Source organism: Schistocerca gregaria, chromosome 8, assembly GCF_023897955.1.
Source record: "Schistocerca gregaria isolate iqSchGreg1 chromosome 8, iqSchGreg1.2, whole genome shotgun sequence".
Taxonomy (NCBI): domain Eukaryota; kingdom Metazoa; phylum Arthropoda; class Insecta; order Orthoptera; family Acrididae; genus Schistocerca; species Schistocerca gregaria.
In genome coordinates, this window is record NC_064927.1 from 167,668,512 (window position 1) to 167,693,542 (window position 25,031).

The following is a 25,031-nucleotide window of genomic DNA, read 5'->3' on the forward strand; positions in this document are numbered from 1 at the left end:
CTAACATTGGTGCCTCTTCTGATGTTAAACCTATTACTTCGAAATCATTCTTAACCGAATCCAGGTACCTTCTCCTTGGTCTGCCCCGACTCCTCCTACCCTCTACTGCTGAACCCATGAGTCTCTTGGGTAACCTTGCTTCTCCCATGCGTGTAACATGACCCCACCATCTAAGCCTGTTCGCCCTGACTGCTAGATGTATAGAGTTCATTCCCAGTTTTTCTTTGATTTCCTCATTGTGGACACCCTCCTGCCATTTTTCCCATCTACTAGTACCTGCAATCATCCTAGCTACTTTCATATCCGTAACCTCAACCTTGTTGATAAGGTAACCTGAATTCACCCAGCTTTCGCTCCCATAGAACAAAGTTGGTCGAAAGATTGAACGATGCACAGATAACTTAGTCTTGGTACTGACTTTCTTCTTGCAGAAGAGACTAGATCGTAGCTGAGCGCTCACTGCATTAGCTTTGCTACACCTCGCTTCCAGTTCTTTCACTATGTTGCCATCCTGTGAGAATATGCACACTAAGTACTTAAAACCGTCCACCTGTTCTAACTTTGTTCCTCCTATTTGGCACTCAGTCCGTTTATATCTCTTTCCCACTGACATTAATTTCGTTTTGGAGATGCTAATCTTCATACCATAGTACTTACATTTCTGATCTATCTCTGAAATATTACTTTGCAAACTTTCAATCGAATCTGCCATCACAACTAAGTCATCTGCATATGCGAGACTGCTTATTTTGTGATCACATATCTTAATCTCACCCAGCCAGTCTATTGTTTTCAACATATGATCCATAAATAATATGTACAACAGTGGAGACAGGTTGCAGCCTTGTCTTACCCCTGAAACTACTCTGAACCATGAACTCAATTTACCGTCAACTCTAACTGCTGCCTGACTATCCATGGAAAGACCTTTAATTGCTTGCAAAAGTTTGCCTCCTATTCCATAATCTCGTATAACAGACAATAACTTCCTCCTAGGAACCCGGTCATATGCCTTTTCTAGATCTATAAAGTATAGATACAATTCCCTGTTCCACTCATTATTTGCCGTAAGCTAAAGATCTGGTTCTGACAACCTCTAAGAGGCCTAAACCCACACTGATTTTCATCCAATTGGTCCTCAACTAATATTCGCACTTTCCTTTCAACAATACCTGAGCAGATTTTACCCACAAAGCGGATTAAAGAGATACCTCTGTAGTTGTTACAATCTTTTCTCTTTCCATGTTTAAGGATTGGTGTGATTACTGCTCTTGTCCAGTCTGATGGAACCTGTCCCGACTCCCAGGCCATTTCAATTATCCTGTGTAACCATTTAAGACCTGACATTCCACTGTATTTGATGAGTTCCGACTTAATTTCATCCACCCCAGCTGCTTTATTGCACTGCAATCTATTGACCATTTTCTCCACTTCCTCAAATGTGATCGTATTTCCACCATCATTCCTATCCCATTCTGCCTCGAAATCTGAAACATTACTGATCGTATTTTCACCTATATTGAGCAACTCTTCAAAATATTCCCTCCATCTGCCCAAGGCATCCACAGGATTCACCAGCAGTTTTCCTGTCCTATCCAAAATACTTGTCATTTCCTTCTTACCTCCCTTTCGAAGATTGCTAATTATACTCCAGAATGGTTTTCCAGCAGCTTGACCCATAGTCTCCAACCTGTTTCCAAAGTCTTCCTAAAATTTCTTCTGGGATGCTGTAATTATCTGTTTGGCTTTGTTTCTTTCTTCAACATAACTTTCTCTGTCTACCTGAGTTCTAGTATGTAGCCATTTACGTTACAGAAGCATAGAATGTAAAATTATCGCTACATTCATCAATAAATATGACTGTAATGCGAAATATTAAGCAACCATAAAGCAGTTTTTACTAGACTCTCGTGGTTGTCAGTACAATTTCGTTAGAAAACTGATAAATGTGATACATAAGATCTTTTTACCAACTATTCAAAAATTACGTGCTCCTACAATAACAGAACAAATATTTACAAGTTATTTTAAAGAAATTACATACAGTCATATTTACACCAATGATGGGCAATAATTAAATATAACTGAGAACAAAAGCATATGAAGGTTAAGTAGCAAAATTCTGTAAAGTAATTATAATTTTCCTAGTCTTAAGTGCGTTATATATGAGAGCTTTGCAACAACTGCTCGAAAGTAACGTGCTTCTTATATAGCATGAACACCTCGAACTAATTTATGAGCATAATATGATGTCATAGGAGCAATGAAATACATGACATGATCTGTCAGCAAAAAATCATCCGTAAAGTAAGTTACAATGCGCCTAGTATATCTATATATATGACTTGTTCTTATATCAAAATCACAAGTGTCACTAATGTATCCAATGTTGAAACTTCCGTTTTAGATACTAGAAAATGGCGTAAGACCGAAATTGTGCAATCGCACAGGAAGTAAACAAAATGGCATCTGAAGGCTTGAAGAAATCATTCAAAAAATTCATCGCAGCTGCGGATCCTATTACATTGAAAATTATAAAATTCTTGGACAGTGTTTAGACAAAGCGTGTATAATGCGGAGACGTGATACCACTAACGCTATTTGTCTGGTGATTTCACTATAGTTTCGTAATTCCATCGTTCTCAATAATTAAGGTCGTTACGAGCAAATCAGGAGTGCATGGGTTTTATGAGACAGCACAAATATGTGAATCTCAGCTGATTGATGAATCTTAGTTATGTGCTTGCAGATACATCTAACTTAGGAACCGGTATTGTGTAAACGGGACACATCAGCTGAAAAAGAAAAGAATCTTAATTACCGTTTTATTACAGAAAGGTTGATTATAACCGCAGGACAGAAGTGTGTTGCTCTTTTACGTAGAATGCCAACATAAAACTAGCCGTAAATTCCAGACTTACACTCATCAGACGACTACTACAGAAATTTGTTTTACGAAGTTGTCAAGTTCGATCGTATCTTATGTAAGCATTCTGAAGTTGGATAAATACAAGAAATAGAAAATATCAAAATCTTAGTCATAGCAAGACCCCCCCAGAGAGATTACCAGCAACAGAAAATCAAGGAGATAATGTGTGTTGCGGAAGAATTCGTGTCAAAATTCCAATATACATTTCAAGGAGAATGAAGTCAAAATCAGAAATTCTAGCTGACAGCATAGCACGACGTCAGGTTGTGAGGTAGCAATGGAGGTAAGTGAACACTCTACAAAACGTGTGATAACAGAGTTATCCATAGCGTAGCCTGAAGTTGCGGACAACATTTATTCAACACTTAATACATGTAACTTTGAAGACAGGTGAAACGTGCTTTGTGATTGGCTTAGTTATTGTAGCTCCCAGTGAACTGTGCGACATCAGCCAAAGCTGGCCTTCGGACGTTTAGTGGGGATCCTTGGATAGTGATACCATTGACTTCACCCTGAAACAGTGTTATGCTATATTTTCAGCGAGCAGCTACGCGCGCTCACATGTCAGACACAAACAGTAAGGCCAAGAAGGTCACTGGCGACAGTTGGCACTGGGAACCGGAGACGACATCCAGACGGGTCACAGCAGCTGCAGCAGCTGTGGTGACGTCAGCCACGAGACTTGCTTACAAGACATTGCGGCAGCGGCCAAACTCAGAAACAAAAACTAGCACAGTGACGTTTCGCCACGAATTAGGGATGATATATTTATGTCACAGTACCAGGCCCCCCGTCTGAGAAGCCGGCAGTGCCAGAAAGCAGTGCGCCATGAAGAGCTCGGCCGTGGCTTGCAGCCTTCTGCTGCTGACAATGGCCGCCGTCTCCAGCGGCCGCAACGCTGGAGATTACTTCCAGGAGCAACAGTTCCAGTATTCTCCTTCTAGACCCGAAGACGCCCTCGTCTTTTTCATAGCCAATATCCCTCCCTTCATTTGTGAGCCCGACAAGGATCACGAATGCGCCTCGATAGGCCCCTTAGAGGCCGGGTTTTGTCTCAGTCTGCCACGAGGGTACTCTCCCTACAAATGCTCGTTCGAAGGAAACGCAACGACAGACAGTAATTTAAAGCTAGTCGAAAAGAGCGCGCCGCTTCTTTTCGATTTCAATGCGAGACATCGCGTAAAGTTTAGGGCGTACAGAATGTGCTGCACTACTGATTCACCACTACCAGACGAATATTTCCGTGTGAGAATACAGCGCCCTCATGAGGACCATCCAATGAAATGTCTTCTCCAGCACGACACTGGAATGCTCTACCTCAGATTTCCAGGATACCCGACCATCTATTGCCAAGTTGCAACTGAAGAAAACAGTTACCAATTTGATAGGCGTTATCATTTTAACCTGCCGGGTATCGCTGATGACCCACTCAAATGCGCGTTCCGCGTGTATTCGGAGTTGCCTCTAGCGGTCACGCAAACAGAGGAACGGATGTGCCGGTCTCTGATTAGCGGACTTCCCACTCGCGAGGATGGCACTCGCCTGCGTGTCGTATGCTCCCGCCATGACACGTCCCATGGGACGGCACACTTTCAGCTCCTGTTGCAGAGTGACGTCACTTACGACTGCAGTTTCCCCGACGCTGCTTCTGGCTATCCGGTAAGTTTTATGCTTTTATTTTCGTTCTCTCTGAGTTCTCACGTCAAACAGCACCTTCATTGGTGACACACTGTGGAAGCACACCGCCATTTTGAAGAAACCGTTTCTGCATCATCCTCTAAACTCTTATCCAGTTTGTGAATCGAATCGGGATGTCATGCTTTCCGTAACCAGTCGCCATACCCATTTGGCTCCTGAAACACTCCTCCTTTGTTGACATCAATACTCATTGGGCATTCTAGGGTTCTTTACTAACTTCTGAAATATTGTGGGAAAAATTGTCCCATCGCGGAGCACCCTCACTGCAGAGGAACGTTGGCAGTAAGGACACGGTAATACTATAGATGCTTATTGGTAACGAGTACTTTCAACTGTTGTTGTTGTTGTGGTCTTCAGTCCAGAGACTGTTTCGATGCAGCCCACCATGCTACTCTATCCTGTGCAAGCTTCTCCATCTCCCAGTATCTACTGCACCCTACATCCTTCTGAATCTGCTGAGTGTATTCACCTCATGGTGTCCCTCTACGATTTTTACCCTCCACGCTGCCCTCCAATGCTAAACTGGTGACCACGTGATGCCTCAGAACGTGACCTACCAATCGATCCCTTCTTATAGTCAAGTTATGCCACAAATTTCTCTTCTCCCCAATACTATTCAGTACCTCCTCATCAGTTACGTGATCTACCTCTCTAATCTTCAGCCTTATTCTGTAGCTCCACATTTCGAAATATTCTGTTCTTTTCTTGCCTAAACTATTTATCGTCCATGTTTCACTTCCATACATCAGTAATTTTGGTCCCCAAATGGCAAAATTCATACACTACTTTAAGTGTCTCATTTCCTAATCTAATTCTCTCAGCGTCACCCGATTTAAGTCGACTACACTTCACCATCTTCGTTTTGCTTTTGTTGATGTTCATCTTATTCCCCCTTACAAGACACTGTCCATACCGTTCAACTGCTGTTCCAAGACCTTTGCTGTCTTTGACAGAATTACAATTTCATCGGCAAACCTAAAGGTTTTTATTTCTTCTCACTAGATTTTAATTTCTACTCCGAATTTTTCTTTTGTTTGTTTTACTGCTTGATTAATATGCAGATTGAAAAACATCGGTGATAAGCTACAACCCTGTCTCATTCCCTTCCCAACCACTGCTTCTCTTTCATGCCCTCGACATTTGGTTTCTGTACAAATTGTAAATAGCCTTTGAATTTGAAAGAGTATTCCAGTCAACATTGTCAAAAGCTTTCTAAGTCTAGAAATACTAGGAACGTAGGGTTGCCTTCCCTTGAGTTATCTTTTAAGGTAAGTCTTAGGGAAAGTGTTGCCTCACGTGTTCCAACATTTCTACGGAATTCAAACTGATCTTCCCCTAAGTCGGCTTCTGCCAACTTTTCCATTCGTATGTATAGAATCAGTGTTAGTATTTTTCAGCCGTGACTTATTAAACTGATAGTCCTGTAATTTTCATACCTGTCAACACCAGATTTCTTTGGGATTAGCAATTATATCGATCTTTAAGTCTGAGGGTATTTCACCTGTCTCATACATCTTGCTCACCAGACGGTAGAGGTTTGCCAGGGCTGGCTCTCTCTAGGCTATCAATAATTCCAATGGAATGTTGTCTACTTCCGGGGCCTTGTTTCGGCTTACATCTTTCAGTGCTCTGTCAAACTCTTCATGCAGTATCATATCTCCCATTTCATCTTCATCTACGTTCTCTTCCCTTTCCATAAATTGTCCTCAAGTACATCGCCGTTGTATAGACCTTCTATATACTCCTTCCACCTTTCTGCTTTCCCTTCTTTGCTTAGAACTGGGTATCCATCTGAGCTCCTGATATTCATGCAAGTGGTTCTCTTTTCTGCAAAGGTATATTTAATTTTCCCGTAGGAAGGATCTAGTTAACCCCTAGTGATATATGCCTGTACATACTTACATTTGTCCTCTAGTCATCCCTGCTTAGCCATTTTGCACTTCCTATCGATCTCATTTTTGAGACGTTTGTACTCCTTTCTGCCTGCTTCATTTACAGCATTTTTATATTTTCGCCTTTCATTAATTAAATTCAATACCTCTTCTGTTACCCATGGATTTCTACTAGTTCTCATTTTTTTACCTATTTGATCCTCTGCTGCCATCACTATTTCATCTCTCATAGCTACCCATTCTTCTTCCACTATATTTCTTTCCCTCGTTCTTGTCAATCGTATCCTAATGCTCTCTCTGAAACGCTGTACAACCTCTGGTTCTTTCAGTTTATCGTGGTCCCATCTCCTTAAATTCCCACCTTTTCGCAATTTCTTCAGTTTTAATCAACAGTTCATAACCAATCGATTGTGATCAGAGTCCACACCTGCCCCTGGAAATGTCTTACAATTTAAAATCTCGTTCCTAAATATCTGTCTTACCACTATGTAACCTGTCTGAAACCTTCCAGTGTCTCCAGGCCTCTTCCACGTATACGACCTTCTTTCATAATTCTTGAACCAGGTGTTAGCTATGATTAAGTTATGGTGTGTGCAAAATTCTACCAGGCTGCTTCCTCTTTCATCCCTTACCCCCAGTCCATATTCACCTACTACTTTTCCTTCCCTTCCTTCCCTACTACTATCGAATTCCAGTCCCCCATCACTATTTTCGTCTCCCTTCACTATCTGAATAATTTCGTTTGCTCATCATACATTTCATCAACCTGTTTTTCATCGGCGGAGCTAGTTGGTATTCAAACTTGTACTATAATGGTAGGCTTGGGCTTCGTGTCTATCTTAGCTGCAATAATGCGTACACTATGCTGTTCGTAGTAGCTTTCCCGCGCTTCTATTCTTTTAATTCATTGTTAAACCTACTCCTGCATTACCCCTATTTGATTTTGTATTTATAACTCTGTATTCACCTGATCAGAAGTTTCGTTCCTCCTGCCACCGAACTTCACTAATTCCCACTATATCTAACTTTAACCTATCCATTTCCCTTTTTAAATTTTCTAACCTACTTGCCCGATTAAGGGATCTGACATTCCATGCTCCGATTGTAGAATTCCGGTTTCCTTTCTCCTGATAATGACGTCCTCCTGAGCAGTCCCCCCGCCCCTTCGGAGATCCGAATGGGGGACTATTTTATTTCCAGAATATTTTACCCAAGATGACGAAATCATCATTTAACCTTAATTTAAGCTAAACGCCGTCGGAAAAAATTACGGCTGTAGTTTCCTCCCGCCTTCAGCCATTCACAGTAGCAACACAGGAAGGCCGTTTTGGTTAGTGTTACAAGGCCAGATTAGTCAATAATCCAGACTATTGCCCCTGCCACAACTGAAAAGGCTGCTGCCCCTCTTCTGGAAGCACACGTTTTCTGGCCTCTCAACAGATACCCCTCCGTCGTGGTTGCATCCACGATCGGCTATGTGTATCGCTCAGGCACGCCCCACGCCTCCCCACCAACCAGAAGGTCTATGATTCATGGGGGGTACTTTCAACTAATGTACATTATTATTCGCTCACATCCAGTTGATACTTTTACTCATATTAGTACCTAGTAATGATTTATTACATTCTTGGTACTTACCACAAACTTTCATCCACATAATTCATAACAGCAGTGCAGTAGAGGCAACAAAAGATGAGCTACACAAGCAAACAGAACACAGATTCGGACAAAGTCAACATAATTATTTGGCTGGAATAACATGCTTGCTTTACCCAAGATTCAAAACTATAGATTTCCAGGATCCCAAAGTTGTGCTATGACAATATCTACTATAAGGCGTTTATCATCAAGTAATCTTGCTGCTACAGTTGGCACCAGCAGATGCGATGCAGATAGTGAATTTTTTCTTCAAGTGGCACATATATTTAGCAGTTATTATTAGACTCTAGTACACATTAGTCAAAAGGAGAATGGTGAAACAGTCACCTAAATGTGTGGTACAATTTTTTAGAGCGTTGGGAGGAGTGACAGTTTTATTACACTTAGTCGTGGAAGCTAGCGAACTGGTGTCTGATAACTGAAGCCACATCCCTTCCAGCATTTCTTTTCAAAGACAGGTAACGCGTTATCAAAGTCTCGTAATAGATTATCAGCGAAATGACTGAATAAAAGATTGTTTTTGAATGACTGCACCGAGGAAGAATGTGAACTTTCGTTGAGATATATTTTACTTACTTTGGGAGCTGTTTTTTGTTGTACACTTCAGTCCAACGACTGGTTTGATGGAGCTGTCTATGCTAGTCTATCATGTGCGAGCCTCCTCATCAGTGAAAGCTACTGCAATCTACATCCTTTTTAACCTAATTACTATATTCATGCCTAGGTCCCAAACCTCCCCCCCCTCTCCCCCCCACCCACCTTTCCCCCCACACTTCTCACAATTACTCTGACAGTTCTTTGATGCCTCAGGATGTGTCATTTCAACCGATCCATTCTTTTACTCAAGTTCTGCCATAAATTTCTTTTCTTCCCGTTTCGATTCAATGACTCCTCATTAGTTCAAAAATGGCTCGGAGGACTATGGGACTTAACTTCTGAGGTCATCAGTCTTCTAGAACTAAGAACTACTTAAACCTAACTAACCTAAGGACATCACACATATCCATGCCCGAGGCAGGATTCGTACCTCCGATAGTAGCGGTCGCGCGTCTCCGGACTGAAGCGCCTAGAACCGCTCGGCCATCCCGGCTGGCCCTCATTAGTTATTCGAACCTTTAATCTCTTTTTGCCTGAACTGCTTAGTGTCCACATTCCACGTATGTACAAAGCTACAAACTATATAAATATCCCAGAAGAACTTAAAAATCCATAGATGTCAGTGAGTTCCTCTTTTTCAAAATTCTTGACTTGGTACGGCAAACCTGCACTTCTTCTCTACTTCGGACATAGTTGTTACGTTGCCCACATACGAAGGTCATTCAATGAATAATGCAACATTTTTTCTGGAAAGCAGGTTGATTTTGTGCAGGATTATTTCCCACTCTTTTGGCTGCAAAACCCTATTTTTCAACATACTATCCCTTCAGTGCGACAGCCTTATACCACCTTACAGGGAGGGCTGTAGGCGTGCATGGTACCACTCTATTGTACTTCGGAGCCAACGTCTTGCTGCATGAATAACCTCCCCCCATCATCCACCTACTGCGAGCTACAGAGTGCAAAATTCATTGGGCCAAACAGATGGAAGGTACTTAGGCGGCGGGGAACCCAATGGCCACACCTTTCAGTACCGCAACTTATGAACTGGCTGTGTATGCACTAGCAACAAATACAGACACTTGTGCAGGAAAGTGTTTAATTGTGATGCGTCGATCACCTCGAATGAGAGAGTCCACAAATTACAAGATTGTTGGTATGCGGGAGATCAGACAATTTGCGCCTCCTTGTTGCGATGATAGACTACTCGCCGAATGACTCACCGTGCTTTTGTTCTCTGTGTCCGTAGACACTCTGCAAAAGCCTATGAGTAGCTGAGATGCTCTGGTTCTCCTCTAAAAGAAACTCATGACAGCTCTCTGCTTAGAACGCTTCTCCGTTATAGACAGTAATCTGATGGTTACCTGTAGCGCCACCTCCGACCGGAACCTCATGAAACTATAGGGGCTGGAGACGGAATATTCCACGATGTCCCACCACAAACTATGCAGTTTTTCAACCGGGACTGGCCGAGAAAAAATTTGTTGGATTACTTCTTACATGCCCCTCGTCACTAAACTCACATACCACTTTTAATGCCATATCTCCTAATCTAATTCCCTCAGCATCACCTGACTTTCTTCGGCTATACTACATGACCTTTGTTTTACTTTTGTTAATGTTCATGCTACAATCTTCTTTCAAGACACTCCATTCAAACCGAGCGAGGTGGCGCAGTGATTAGCACACTGGACTCGCATTCGGGAGGACGACGGTTCAATCCCGTCTCCGGCCATCCTGATTTAGATTTTCCGTGATTTCCCTAAATCGTTTCAGTCAAATGCTGGGATGGTTCCTTTGAAAGGGCACGGCCGATTTCCTTCCCAATCCTTCCCTACCTCGCGCTTGCGCTCCGTCTCTAATGACCTCGTTGTCGACGGGACGTTAAACACTAACCACCACCACCACTCCGTTCAACTGTTCATCCAAGTCCTATGCCGTCTTGACTAAACTATTTGCCATTGCTCAACCTCGAAGTTTTCATTCCTACTCCCTAAACTTTAATTCCCTTATCAATCTTTTTCATACACTGAAGAGCCAAAGAAACTGGTACATCTGCCTAATATCGTGTAGCGCCCCGACGAGCACGCGGAGGTGTCGCAACAGGAAGTGGCATGGACTCGCCTAATGTCTGAAGTAGTGCTGGGTGGAACTGACGCCATCAATCCTGCAGGGCTGTCCATAAATCCGTAAGAGTACGAGGGGTTGAGGATATCTTTTGAACAGCACGTTCCATGACATCTCAGATATGCTCAATAATGTTCACGTCTAGGGAGGTTAGTGGCGAGAGAAAGAGTTTAAACTCAGAAGAGTGTTCCTGGAGCCACTCTTTAGCAATTCTGGACGAGTGGGGTCCCGCATTGTCCTACTGTAATTGCCCGAGTCCGTTGGAATGCACAATGGACATGAATCGATGCAGGTGATTAGACAGGATGTCTAATTGCGCACGCCCCGCAGCGTTACAGAGGCACCAACAGCTTGAACAGTTCCTGCTGATATGCAGGGTCCATGGGTTCATGAGGTTGTCTCCATACACGTCCATCCCCTCGCTGCAACTTGAAACGAGACCCATCCGATCAGGCAACCTGTTTCCAGTCATCAACAGTTGACGGCACCTAGCGAGGCGTAAAGCTTTGTGTCTTGCAGTCATCTATGGTACACAAATCAGCCTTCAGGTCTAAAAGCCCATTTCAATGATGTTTCGTTGAATGATTCGCATGCTGATAGTTGTTGATGGCCCAGCATTAAAATTTGCATCAATCTGTGGAAAGGTTGCACTTCTGTCATGGCGAACGATTCACTTCAGTCGTCTTTGGTCCCGTTGTTGCAGGATCTTTTTCCGGCCGCATCGATGTCGGAGATTTGGTGGTTTACCGGATGGAAATGGTCGTACGGGAAAATCCCCACTTCACCGCTACCTCGGAGATGCTGTGTCCCATCGCTCGTGCGCCGACTATAACGCCATGTTAAATATAACTCTTGATAACCTGCCATTGTAGCAGGGGTAACCGATCTAACAACTGGCTCAGAGCACTATGGGACTCAACTTCTGAGGTCATCAGTCCCCTAGAACATAACTACTTAAACCTAACTAACCTAAGGACATCACGCATATCCATGCCCGAGGCAGGATTCGAACCTGCGACCGTAGCGGTCGCGCGGTTCGAGACTGTAGCGCCTAGAACCGCTCGGCCACCACGGCCGGCCTAACAACTGGGCCAGACACTTGTCTTATATAGGCGTTGCCGACTTCAGTGCCGTACTCTGCCTGTTTACATACCTCTGTATTTGAATGTACATGCCTAGACCAGTTTCTTTGGCGTTTCAGTGTATATACATAACATGCGGACGCTGCAGACATATTCCGTGCGTCGTGCACCATCTTGTGCCTCGAAACAGAGGTAGGTCTTCTACCGTGGAACACGTGACATTTCATAATGAATGGAGTTTCTTTAGCGTTTCTACAATGTTCCCTCTATTGAGAATGGAAATATGTGTGAATTTTCAGTAGCTTATATTTCCAAGTGTTTTAACTTTTAAATGGGTTTTGATAATATTTGTTTTTGGACTCACTTTCTGATTAATAGTGTGTAGCAGAGTAATAATGCAATTCATAGACTGTTAAATACAACAATAACTTATAGACTGTTAAATACAACAATAACTTATAGACTGTTAAATACAACAATAACTTATAGACTATTAAATACAATAGTGACAAGATTTTCTCGATTATAACACTTTCAGATTTAAATAGGGTTTTTATTTGTAGGTACATGGCCATGTTATATTTGGAACAGTGCTTCACATTTGGGAAAACCTTAATTTTTCCGAGTAAGTTTGGTAATTTATGAAATAGACTGCATCCCACATGAAGCGAACACCATCAAAAATGGAATACGAAAATATACTTAAGTTCTATTACAGCCCTGACTAGAAGTAAAATTCAAGAAGTGTTCCATGGCACAACACTCTTCTGCACTCAGTCAAGTAAACTTCCCACACCACGCACCAATACTCTAAATAGGACTGACAAGTGTTATACGAGTAGTCTGTTCAGGAGATACGTTGACTCTTTTGAGCGTTCTGCCGGTACAACGCCATCTTTGGTTCACCTTCCCCATAAGTTATACTAAACGAATTTGTCAATGTAATTTCTTCGTTAGTGTAACACTAGAAATTGAATTGAACTGACAAACTTTGAGACTTATCGTGTAAACTACATTTAATAGATTTTTCTAGTACTCGCTTGGATTAACTCAGACTTTTCGTCATGACTCAACTGCCAGTATTTGCATCATGCGGTTACCTTAACCAAATCATTATGTAATTAGTGTTGATATTATAATAAGGTAAAGACAGCCCTATCTGAAAATAATCTAAGAGGGTTGCTCAGATTGTCTCCTAAATATACTCCTGGAAATGGAAAAAAGAACACATTGACACCGGTGTGTCAGACCCACCATACTTGCTCCGGACACTGCGAGAGGGCTGTACAAGCAATGATCACAAGCACGGCACAGCAGACACACCAGGAACCGCGGTGTTGGCCGTCGAATGGCGCTATCTTCGCAGCATTTGTGCACCGCCGCCGTCAGTGTCAGCCAGTTTGCCGTGGCATACTTAGCTCCATCGCAGTCTTTAACACTGGTAGCATGCCGCGACAGCGTGGACGTGAACCGTATGTGCAGTTGACGGACTCTGAGCGAGGGCGTACATCCAAACCGTCATCGAACCCATCGTTCTACCATTCCTAGACCGGCAAGGGAACTTGCTGTTCCAACAGGACAATGCACGTCCGCATGTATCCCGTGCCACCCAACGTGCTCTAGAAGGTGTAAGTCAACTACCCTGGCCCTGGCCAGCAAGATCTCCGGATCTGTCCCCCATTGAGCATGTTTGGGACTGGATGAAGCGTCGTCTCACGCGGTCTGCACGTCCAGCACGAACGCTGGTCCAACTGAGGCGCCAGGTGGAAATGGCATGGCAAGCAGTTCCACAGGACTACATCCAGCATCTCTACGATCGTCTCCATGGGAGAATAGCAGCCTGCATTGCTGCGAAAGGTGGATATACACTGTACTAGTGCCGACATTGTGCATGCTCTGTTGCCTGTGTCTATGTGCCTGTAGTTCTGTCAGTGTGATCATGTGATGTATCTAGAATGAGATTTTCACTCTGCAGCGGAGTGTGCGCTGATATGAAACTTCCTGGCAGATTAAAACTGTGTGCCCGACCGAGACTCGAACTCGGGACCTTTGCCTTTCGCGGGCAAGTGCTCTACCATCTGTACTGGCAGAAGTAAAGCTGTGAGTACTGGGCGTGAGTTGTGCTTCGGTAGCTCAGATGGTAGAGCACTTTCCCGCGAAAGGCTAAGGTCCCGAGTTCGAGTCTCGGTCGGGCACACAGTTTTAAGCTGCCAGGAAGTTTCATGTGATGTATCTGACCCCAGGAATGTGTCAATAAAGTTTCCCCTTCCTGGAACAATGAATTCACGGTGTTCTTATTTCAGTATCCAGGAGTGTAGTTTGTACAAATTAAAAACAACGAACGATGTCTCGTTCGGATCTCTTTCCAAGGGAATGTCGCTTGCCGTTTTGAGGTGTAAACAACAGCAACATTTGCGTATGTACGGAGCTTGGTGAAAAGTGGGATCGCCCGTTTTGCTGTTCGTCCCTAGGCACAAAAGAGTGATGTGCTATGAATTCGTACGAGAATCAAATCTATCAACACGTCTGTGCTCACGGTAGCGATGGTACGCAGGTGTTACCGGGTACCTCGAGGTCCTCAACAGGGCGTCGTACGTTAAGGTAGGCCCGTTTGTTACAACTAACGCTCTGTGGTTTCGCCCATCGGTTTGTACATCGTGAACGCTGGCAGTTGTTCTGAGTCACGACAGTGACCACGAAATAAGAATTTCGTGCATCTCACCATTTACTGCAGAGGCCACATTGAGACACACTTAAAACGGCGTAAAAATACTCTTATGGAAACTGTGCACGAGAAGCGAAAAATCCTGGATTGCTTCTATACCTGGTCCTAATTTTCATGAATCGTCTTCGACTTATAGGAATGCATTCACAGCAGTAAGCGACCAGATCCACGCAATTCTCATTTCGTACCAACACATATTTCAGTATTTGTTCACAGTGCTTAGGAAAACAAAGTAAAGCTGAATAGGGTTCAGAGAAGAGATATGAAACACGTTTTCCTCAGAAATGAATCTACTGTGTTCGCCATTCATGGCTTGTGGACTACGGCTATTTTGAAAAAGTGTTTTTTGGAAGTGATTATGTGACTGTGTAATTTCGGACAGATATGAATATTATAACAGAAAGATATCAAAAAAGATTACTATATTACCATTTTTTCCAGACCGTCTTATAAAACTACAACAAAAAGAATATAACTTACTACAAGAGCTTAAATTACGAAACCTTAGGTTAAAGTGACAGTGCTATGAAGCTAAAATGCAGTCTGGAGTAAAGTCATTGTGCATAATCTGATTTTAGAATAAGTACTATCCTTCAGCTCTTTGAGTTTTCAAAATACCAATTTTTTACTAAGATAGATATAACGCCACGTTGAGAGCATGCCATCATTGTGGAAGTTTTACTACGATTAATTTCATTCGTCGCAAATTCCCTTCATTATAATCACCGATTTCGTCGTTGGCCATTATCAGATGAAGAAAATAAGCTTCCCAAGTACCACAAGAAGGCACTCGCGTTACTGTTCAATGAAAAAAGAAATAAAAGAAATAAAAGAAATAGAGTGATTTTAGTTCTACTATTTATTTTAATAAGAGAAAATCAGTATGCATTACTTGTCATTATTTTATTTTCCTTTCATTCTTATTACATTTATAGTCGTAAAATTTCAATGAATACAGGACAGTTTTTGATGAAAACTTACGTGATTTTTTACATTTGTTATTTCGTGGTGTATAATTCATTATATCAGACATGATGAAGCGTGCGACCTATCTTGTTTGTGCGTGATTACACAGGGTGTTTCACAGTTCTTGTTGCAGGCTCCAAGGGGTTATAGAGCGATTTAGTAGACAAAGTTTTGAAACAGAGCCCATGACGGGAAATTCACTTTTTGGATGTAAAGCATGTTTGAACATCGTATCGCCTCCAAATCTGCCGCTTCACGGGGTGCCCACTGCGAGACAACGAGCTCTGACCACAGGAGTCTGTGCCATTGTGCAGTGTTCCGAGTAATCGTAGTCGGGTTCTCTTCTACGTGACGGAGGACTTCCTCATCAAAGACGGGAGAGTGATGAGTCCGCGGATCACAACAGTCTGCCGTTCTAGTTGCGGAGTCACCGGTTTCTAGTAGTCACTGCTTTACTCGGACAGAAATAATATGTGACGTCTTAAATGCAACAGGTACTGACGACGGCACTCTCTTATTAGTTATTGGTCTTACAGAGATGAGGAAGATCAGAAAGTAATCAGATCTTCAAACTGATTTTATATCCAAACGCAATATTTGCTTGTGAAAAATTTATCTGCAAAGTTCTGTCTACACCCCGAGGAAGCCTGTAATAGGCTTTGCGAAATATCCTATATAAAGGTGGTAGCACCACCCACAGTACTTTCAGATCGTGTTGTGTGCGTGATGTACAGAAAAACTTACAACAGGATACATTTTCTGTTGAGTGGCGGGATAAATTGGTAGTTCTGCACATTATGCCTGCATTACTCATGGAAGCTATACAAATGTGAATTGTAGTCCATTACATTTGTTGTGATGCGGTCATTAAACGCAGTTCTTTTATGTTTTCTATAACAGATCTGAGGATGTTTAACTTGGAAACCGGTAACAGTAGAGCGCGGAGTCAAAAAGAATCATTCGCATAGGCACATCTATATTTCTGAAACTACACTCATGGTCATAAATTAAGGATAATGCTGATACATGGTGAAACAACGCGCTGATGGGCGGTTTGCGGGTTTAAATCACCTCGCGGTACGAACATCCGGTGCATTTGACCTGTGGTCGTCGCATGATGGCGCCGGCAGCAGTCCACATACGCAGAGGTGTGTTGGTGCATGTCAGAGTACAGTGCAGCGAGTAACTGTGCAGACGTTTTCAGACGTGCTGATGGTGACTGTGTGTTGGAAATGCCTCGGATTTCATGGCGTTATGAGGGGTAGAATACTAGGGCAACTGGAGGCTGGTGAAACACAGCAGGTCGTAGCACGGGCCCCCTGTGTGCCACAAAGTGTGATCGCAAGATTATGGCAACGATTGCAGCAGACAGGAAACGTGTTCAGGCGCTACAGTACGGGACGTCCACAGTGTACAACACCACAAGAGGACCGATACCTCACAATCAGTACCTGCAGACCGCCACAACGTAGTGCAGGTAGCCTTGCTCGGGACCTTCCCGCTGCCACTGGAACAGTTGTCTCCATACACACAGTCTACAGACGACTGAACAGACATGGTTTATTCACCTGGAGACCTGCAAGGTGCATTCCACTGACGCCTGGTCACAAGAGCCCATAAAGCCTGGTGTCAAGAACACAGTACATGGTCATTGGAACAGTGGTCCCAGGTTATGTTCACGGACGAGTCCAGGTACAGTCTGAACAGTGATTCTCGCCGGGTTTTCATCTGGCGTGAACCAGGAACCAGATACCAACCCCTTAATATCCTTGAAAGGGACCAATATGGAGGTCCTGGTTTGATGGTGTGGGGTGGGATTAGAATTAGTACACGTGCACCCCTGCATGTCTTTGACAGAGGAACTGAAACAGTTTAGGTATATCGGGACGTCATTTTTCACCAGTAAGTCCGCCTTTTCAAGGGTTCAGTGGCTCCCACCTTCCATCTGATGGATGATAACGAACGGCCGCACCGACCTGCCATCGTGGAGGAGTACCTTGAAACAGAAGATATCAGGCGAATGGAGTGGCCTGCCTGTTCTCCAGACCTAACCCCATCGAGCACGTCTCGGATGCTCTCGGTCGACGTATCGCTGCACGTCTTCAAATCCCTAGGACACTTCAGGAGCTCCGACATGCACTGGTGCAAGCATGGGAGGCTATACCCCAGCAGGTGCTGGACCACCTGATCCAGAGTACGCCAACCCGTTGTGCGGCCTGTGTACATGTGCATGGTGATCATATCCCATAATGATGTCAGGATACATGCGCAGGAAACAGTGGTGTTTTGTAGCACATGTGTTTCGGGATGCTTTTCTCAATTTGTCACCAATACCGTGGACTTACAGATATTTCTATTCTATTAGCGCCAGTTGTGTTGTGCCCCGTTGTGTGGCACCACATCCTGCAATTATCCTTTATTTTTGAGCATGAGTGTAATAAACATATACAATGAGCGGGAAACTCAGAAAGTTTTTTTTTCATACCTTTCCATAGGTGTTGCATATGCCCCCCCCCCCCCCCTCCTCACCCTTGAGATGCATAGCATATGTCAATGCGGTATTCAAATTGTTTCCACACTGCAGCGAACATGTCTTGGGTTACAACTTCCACAGCTGCTGTCGTGCGATGTCTCAGTTCATTCATTGTTGTTGGTAACGGAGGAGTTAAACAGAGTATTTTATAAACCTCATCAAGAAATAATCACATACAGTGAGTTTTGGCGACTTTGGAGGCCAGTAATATTATCCTCAATATTGCCAAGAACGAAATTACAGAACTCCACAGGTTGTTGTTGTCAACAATTTTTTTCTAGGTTTGTGTCCGCATCGTATAAAACTATCGATGTTTCGGTCACTGTTGCAAGTGACCTTGCCGGCCTTTGTGGCTGAGCGACACAATTTTTACTAGAACTGAAGTGGGCACACACTGTTACTACCTAGCGGGAACACGTAAAATCCGAGAGTTTGCTCTTTCCAACAGTATGTTGTTGACGCACATCTCAAATAACAATTTTTCTTAAATCCGACGTTTCTTTTTGATACACCCTGTAATGAAGTGCATACACTATCAGTGACTGAAACCAATCGTAGAAAAACATTATTAACACAACTACAGAAAATACTAAAACTAAGTCTAGAGTGAAATATTTTTGAAGCTAAGAACACTTACTATAAACAACAAACGTTTAAAACAGGTTTCATCCTTCAGTTATTTAGGCATCTGACACAGTAAAGAAAATCTAGATGCAAAACAGGTTTTAACTGCAGTAATATGTCTGCACCATTCACGACGTGTTAAAACACTGGAGTAGACAGGTTGCAAGACTAAAATCACACAAACCTGTTGAACATGCGGCACTTCTTGACGATAGCGAGGCTCTCTCCTCGCTGACAGGACGTGCTCTTTGCCTGCGTTTGAGCTTACATAGTAGTACACGCGAGTAACTTAGGTTGTGTACCAATGGACGACAGCACTATACAGTTCGAATGTGTTGATTTCACACACTTGTATGATCCCAACAACGAGTTAAGCGAATCGTTATTTTATAGACTCATCACCCGCTCATTATCAGACTAAAAGCAACGCCTTGATGATGTAACCATCTTTCTATGTCCCTCGCGTCTTTACCATTTGGTTGCAGTCGTCCACTGATGACAATTTCATCGGATATGCGGCAACTCATAGCCAACTACAAGCCATCATGGCTTAAGCCAACATCTCCATTGAAATGGAAATCTGGATCACATAGAATGTCCAGGAATACTGTCGTGAGTCACTTGACATTATAAAAGTGACATGTAATTCTCAGTAATGAGTACTTCGTCAAAAGTGTCATACTGGCAGGGAGAGTTGCTCTACGGATCCAAAGAGTACTTTGTAATTATAGATTAAAGGTGTCACTGGAGTACTTTGTAATTATAGATTAAAGGTGTCACTGGATCTATGGTACCTTATTATTGTTGACACAATGGCAAAATAAGAACGAGTAAGTGGAAACATGAAGGCAAGTGACGAACGGTCACTGTGGATTACAGCTTTGTACAAAACAAAATGTTTAGAAAGAATGAACACATTCTGCAGACAATCATCTAACATTCTTTTATAAATAACTTTCCGAGCATTCATGTAATCTTAAACCATTATTAATATATTTATTAGGGTAGTCGTAAACATGAAGACAGTATTACATCAACATAATGGCTGAAAATCCCATGTTGTCAAAACCTTAAAAATATTCTCCATACGATCTATGGTCATAGCAGAATACAACAAACATAAAATGTCAGGAATGTGAACACACCGTATTGACGACCAAGTAACAAATTTACGTAACCAACATACAAAGCATTATGCGTCTCACGTACTTCATGGTTTACGTTAAATACAATCAACCCTAAGTCAATTACGATCTTAAGTAACCTAAATTAAACTTCAAGGCCTGAGGAGAATGAAACTGAGTAGCCATGTACTAAAAGTGAGCCCAACATATGAAGGCACAGGTGTTGCAATCATTCTATGGTGACATTAGCACATAAGTTTAAGTACAAGAGTTGTCACATATCTGAATAAGATTTCACAATCCAATTTCTCAGTAGGTTATAAATGTTGAGTACTACATTTACTGTTGTTTTTGTGATGACTTTGTTTCTTATTTTGATTTTTCGTTGTATACAGACACCTGAAGATGGTCTCTTGATGACTGAAACTTGTTGTGCAACAAATTGATTAATGCACTGTGTGGAACAATGATTTGTCGAGATTTTGGATTTCATTCTCTGTGTCATGTTTATCTATGCACATTTTATAAAAAAATGTAAAGCAACAATCCAAATCGCAATTTATTTTCGGCCTATGGAGGTAACTTGTTTTGGTTATGATAACCATCATCAGATGAAGATTCCATATGACAGGATGATTTGAGTCGCTTTGTAATGGATACTTCATGGTTTATGCAGCATCCACCCATAATCTCAAGTGCTTTCTCTCTTTAATTTCTTTTGGTATTTTTTGTAGTAATTTTTCGGTCTAAAATACTTTTGTGTGTCTTCTCCATATCTAAATCTCTGTTACTGCACTTCTAATTTTTCCTTTTGTGTTTCACCAGAGTCCATACTTCACAATCACACTTAAAATGCTCTAACAACATTACGCAATGAATTTCTTTGCTGTTCCTGTATGAAAGTGGGTTTCCGTTGATAAGTGACTTTCATTTCTAAGGCTAGCTTAAGCAATGCAATCTAATTTTAAACTAGATTATTCTCTTGTGATCATCTGTTATTTTCCATATCTACTTCTGTAGTCCGTGAGGCACCTTAAGGTGTGTGGCGGAGGGCATTTCTCATAGCACTGTATTGCCTCTAGCCACTCTCCCATTTCCCCCCCCCCCCCCCCCCCCCCGCCCCACCTTGTTATTTGTTGAGCATCTCTGTAATGTTCTTGCGCCGACTGATCTATCTAGTGCGTAAAAACCCCTCTCTTCGTTGGATCTTCTTTATCGCTTTTGTTAACGTTACTTGGTTAGGATCCCGGATTAATTAGCAACATTCAACATTCAGTCGAACGAGTACTTTGTAAGGTATTTCTTTCGTGGATGAGATAGATTTCCTTAAGATTCTTGCAAATGAATTCCACCATAGGTCGCTCCAAATGTTAACTTCTAGGTATTTTACAGTACTTTCTGTTTCTATCGATTTGTTGCTGATAGTGTAATCGAACATTAAAGGTTTTTTTCCATCTCTTCATCCACAGTACGTTACATTTATTTACGTTCAAGGTCAACTGCGAGTGTTGTACCGTCGATTATTTCTCTGCTACTCCTGCAGTTCGCACAGATTCCTGCTATTGCTACATTCTTATAGACAACCGTGTAATCTGCGAAGAGCGACGTGGAGCCTGAGATATCATCCGCCAGATTCTTTACACTCTTCCTCGAAGCAGTGCCCATGCACGAAAATTCATTTGCACTTCTTACATCGTTTGCTTTACTCGTTTGTTCGATTTATCTATTAGCATATTTTAGACTATTGTCATTATGGTCAGTTTGTAGTTGTCCAAGACATTAGATACAGCTTTTAACAAAAATTACAGGGTGTTTCAAAAATGACCGGTATATTTGAAACTGCAATACAAACTAAACGACCAGCGATAGAAATACACCGTTTGTTGCAATATGCTTGGCACAACAGTACATTTTCAGGCAGACAAACTTTCGAAATTACAGTAGTTACAATTGTCAACAACAGATGGCGCTGCGGTCTGGGAAACTCTATAGTACGATATTTTCCACATATCCACCATGCGTAGCAATAACATGGCGTAGTCTCTGAATGAAATTACCCGGAACCTTTGACAACGTGTCTGTCGGAATGGCTTCACATGCAGATGAGATGTACTGCTTCAGCTGTTCAGTTGTTTCTGGATTCTGGCGGTACACCTGGTCTTTCAAGTGTCCCCACAGAAAGAAGTCACAGGGGTTCATGTCTGGCGAATAGGGAGGCCAATCCACGGCGCCTCCTGTATGTTTCGGATAGCCCAAAGCAATCACACGATCATCGAAATATTCATTCAGGAAATTAAAGACGTCGGCCGTGCGATGTGGCCGGACACCATCTTGCATAAACCACGAGGTGTTCGCAGTGTCGTCTAAGGCAGTTTGTACGGCCACAAATACACGAGGAATGTCCAGATAGCGTGATGCAGTAATCGTTTCGGATCTGAAAAATGGGCCAATGATTCCTTTGGAAGAAATGGCGGCTCAGACCAGTACTTTTTGAAGATGCAGGGACGATGGGACTGCAACATGGGGCTTTTCGGTTCCCCATATGCGCCAGTTCTGTTTATTGACGAAAATCCTTTATTGTATCGCTTTTCGGTCCTTTGGTTACATTAAATATCCATTGAAAACTTCGTCTTGTTGCAACAACACTGTGTTCTAAGCGGTGGAATTCCAACACCAGAAAAATCCTCTGTTCTAAGGAATAAACCATGTTGTCCACAACACACTTGCACGTTGTGAACAGCACACGCTTACAGCAGAAAGACGACGTACAGAATGGCGCACCCACAGACTGCGTTGTCTTCTATATCTTTCACATCACTTACAGCGCCATCTGTTGTTGAAAATTGTAACTACTGTAATTTGGAAAGTTTGTCCGCCTGAAAATGTACTGTTGTCCCAAGCATATTGCAACAAACGGTGTATTTCTATCGCTACTCGTTTAGTTTTTATTGCCGTTTCAAATATACCGGTCATTTTTGAAACACCCTGTATGTTCGTTTACGGGATTTGCTAAAAGTATAACATATTAGCAAATCGAAAACAATATATTTCTCACCACTGATTTTGATACATTTGGTAGCGCTTTTCTTTGTTTGTATCGTAATCTCTAGCAATTGAGACAACGAAGACATTAGACACAGAGCTCAGATAAGGAATGGGAGAAGGGCGAAACTGAGCTAGACGGCAGGAGAATAATCAAGGAAATCGCCTCTCTATTAGCGTGCCTTCATTCACGGAAACAGGTGAAACGGAATTCTAGGTGGTCCGACGGAGATATGATTCGTGCTCCTCCATAGTAAGCGTTCATTGCCTTAACTAACTCACCTACCGTGTACTCACTCGCCATACCACTTACGGACTTAATACCGAGGACTTTTATTTAAGCAAAGTTTACAGAACATTAAAAAAATATTGAGTAATTTTTAAATCGCAAAGATGAGACTATGATAAGGCAACAGCAGCTTTCAGAGAAACTGGGGAGATAGGATAACGTATGAGGTAAGGAAAAGGTGAATACATGAGCATGTATATAACTTTTGACAAAATACAAAAATTTTCAATAATAGTTAAACATTACTTAAGATGGTTGGTTAACCAACCAACCAACCTTTTAAAATAACAGTATAATGAAGAAAATATGGACTATTACAAATAAATTTAAACAAGAATATAACGTATGTCACATGAGCCCACAACCTTAATTGTATTATCGTTAATAAAAAGTTTAAATCTAATATTCGAATAATGTATTTTTATTATTATAAGTTATATTATTATATCCTTATTTTCCATTATTAATAAAGAGAAATTAATTATACCGATTTATTTATACAATTTATACCTTAAGGTAACGGATTGATTACACAACAAAGCGTATTACATAATAACTAAATTAAAAATAATCCAGCTACAATTTCGATGACTTTTGCACCACCTAAGCCGTCAGATTGAAGATTCAATAAGTTTTGATCCGTGTGACCTACCTGTGCTCTGTTCCTTTGTAAGTTTGTTGTTTCTTTGTTCCAGTCGCAACCACAAAACACGCCACAAGGCTGAAAGCCAAGTCGCTCATGGAGGCAGAGGACAACAAAGCAGGAACACTTACGAAATTAAAATATTTTGTACTATTATAATAAATAAGAGTAATTGATCTTCAGAATTTGTGTCACGTAACTTTATTCCCCCTTTAAAGTTCCTTCTGCAGGATTGGTTCCATAGTTGTACACTAATCAATACGCTTTCTAGAAATATATGATTTAGGTAAGTTTATTACAACTACCGATTGCCTTCAGTGTTCGATTGCTGAGCGAAGGAAAGGAGAATGATTCGGAGTTAACGTCCTGTCGATGACAAGATCGTTAGAGACGGAGTACAGGCAACCTTTGGGGAATTGTAAGGACAGACGTCGGCCGCGCCGTTTCTCAGGAAACAATCTGACAAGTGCATTAAATAGTTATGAGAAATCACGGAAAACCTGAATCTGCATATCCGTGTGGACTTATGAATCACTGTCCTCCAGATGACGAGTGCAGTACGAGATAGCATCACTCACTGAGTAGTTACTCTGGACCTCACCTAACGCTTCCTCTCTTATCAGTTTCGCAATATCCTGTCATGATGAATCTCCCTACTGTCATCTCCATAGTTCCTTTTCATCTTCCCCACTTAGTTTCCTGGAATATCCTAGTTCTGTCATCGTATCCTCTACTGATTTGCTATCTGTTTCCATCACTGTGTTCAGGAATGGTGTTTGTGTCAGAAAGTATTTTTCCTTTGCACCAAATAAAAGAGAAATATTTGAAATATGATGAAGGTATGCTGCGTATGAAGAAAGATTTGCCCTGGGACAGCCACGCTACGATTGTGGTGGCACAATGTGGTTAGTAATACGGCACACATCTATACAATGGAAATTTCTACTAGACTTAATTAGCTTCGCACAAATACCTATGCCTCCGCGCTTCTTGATCTTTTGAAGTATCAGAACTAGTGGCTACTAAACAGCATTGTTTGCAGGCTCTTTGATCATAAACATACCATATGGGCATCCTCGAGAAAAGTGGTAATAAATACTA

General features: G+C 42.1%; 1 protein-coding gene across 1 annotated transcript; it reads left to right on the forward strand.

The window, feature by feature from the left end:
• The first annotated feature begins 3,727 nt into the window (after window positions 1–3,727).
• Window positions 3,728–24,107, forward strand: LOC126284269 (uncharacterized). The gene is made up of 2 exons (XM_049983084.1): window positions 3,728–4,588; window positions 23,983–24,107. Exons 1-2 carry the CDS (start codon window positions 3,758–3,760, stop codon window positions 24,010–24,012), a joined length of 861 nt encoding a protein of 286 aa, XP_049839041.1. The 5' UTR covers window positions 3,728–3,757; the 3' UTR covers window positions 24,013–24,107.
• Window positions 24,108–25,031: the final 924 nt, after the last annotated feature.

What these genes read in the sequence shown, in the direction of transcription:
- LOC126284269 (XM_049983084.1), top strand. Translation starts at nt 3,758, where the DNA reads ATGAAGAGCTCGGCCGTGGCTTGCAGCCTTCTGCTGCTGACAATGGCC. An exon ending in ACGCTGCTTCTGGCTATCCG is followed by an intron (nt 4,589 to 23,982) that starts GTAAGTTTTATG and finishes TCTTTGTTCCAG; the next exon opens with TCGCAACCACAAAACACGCC.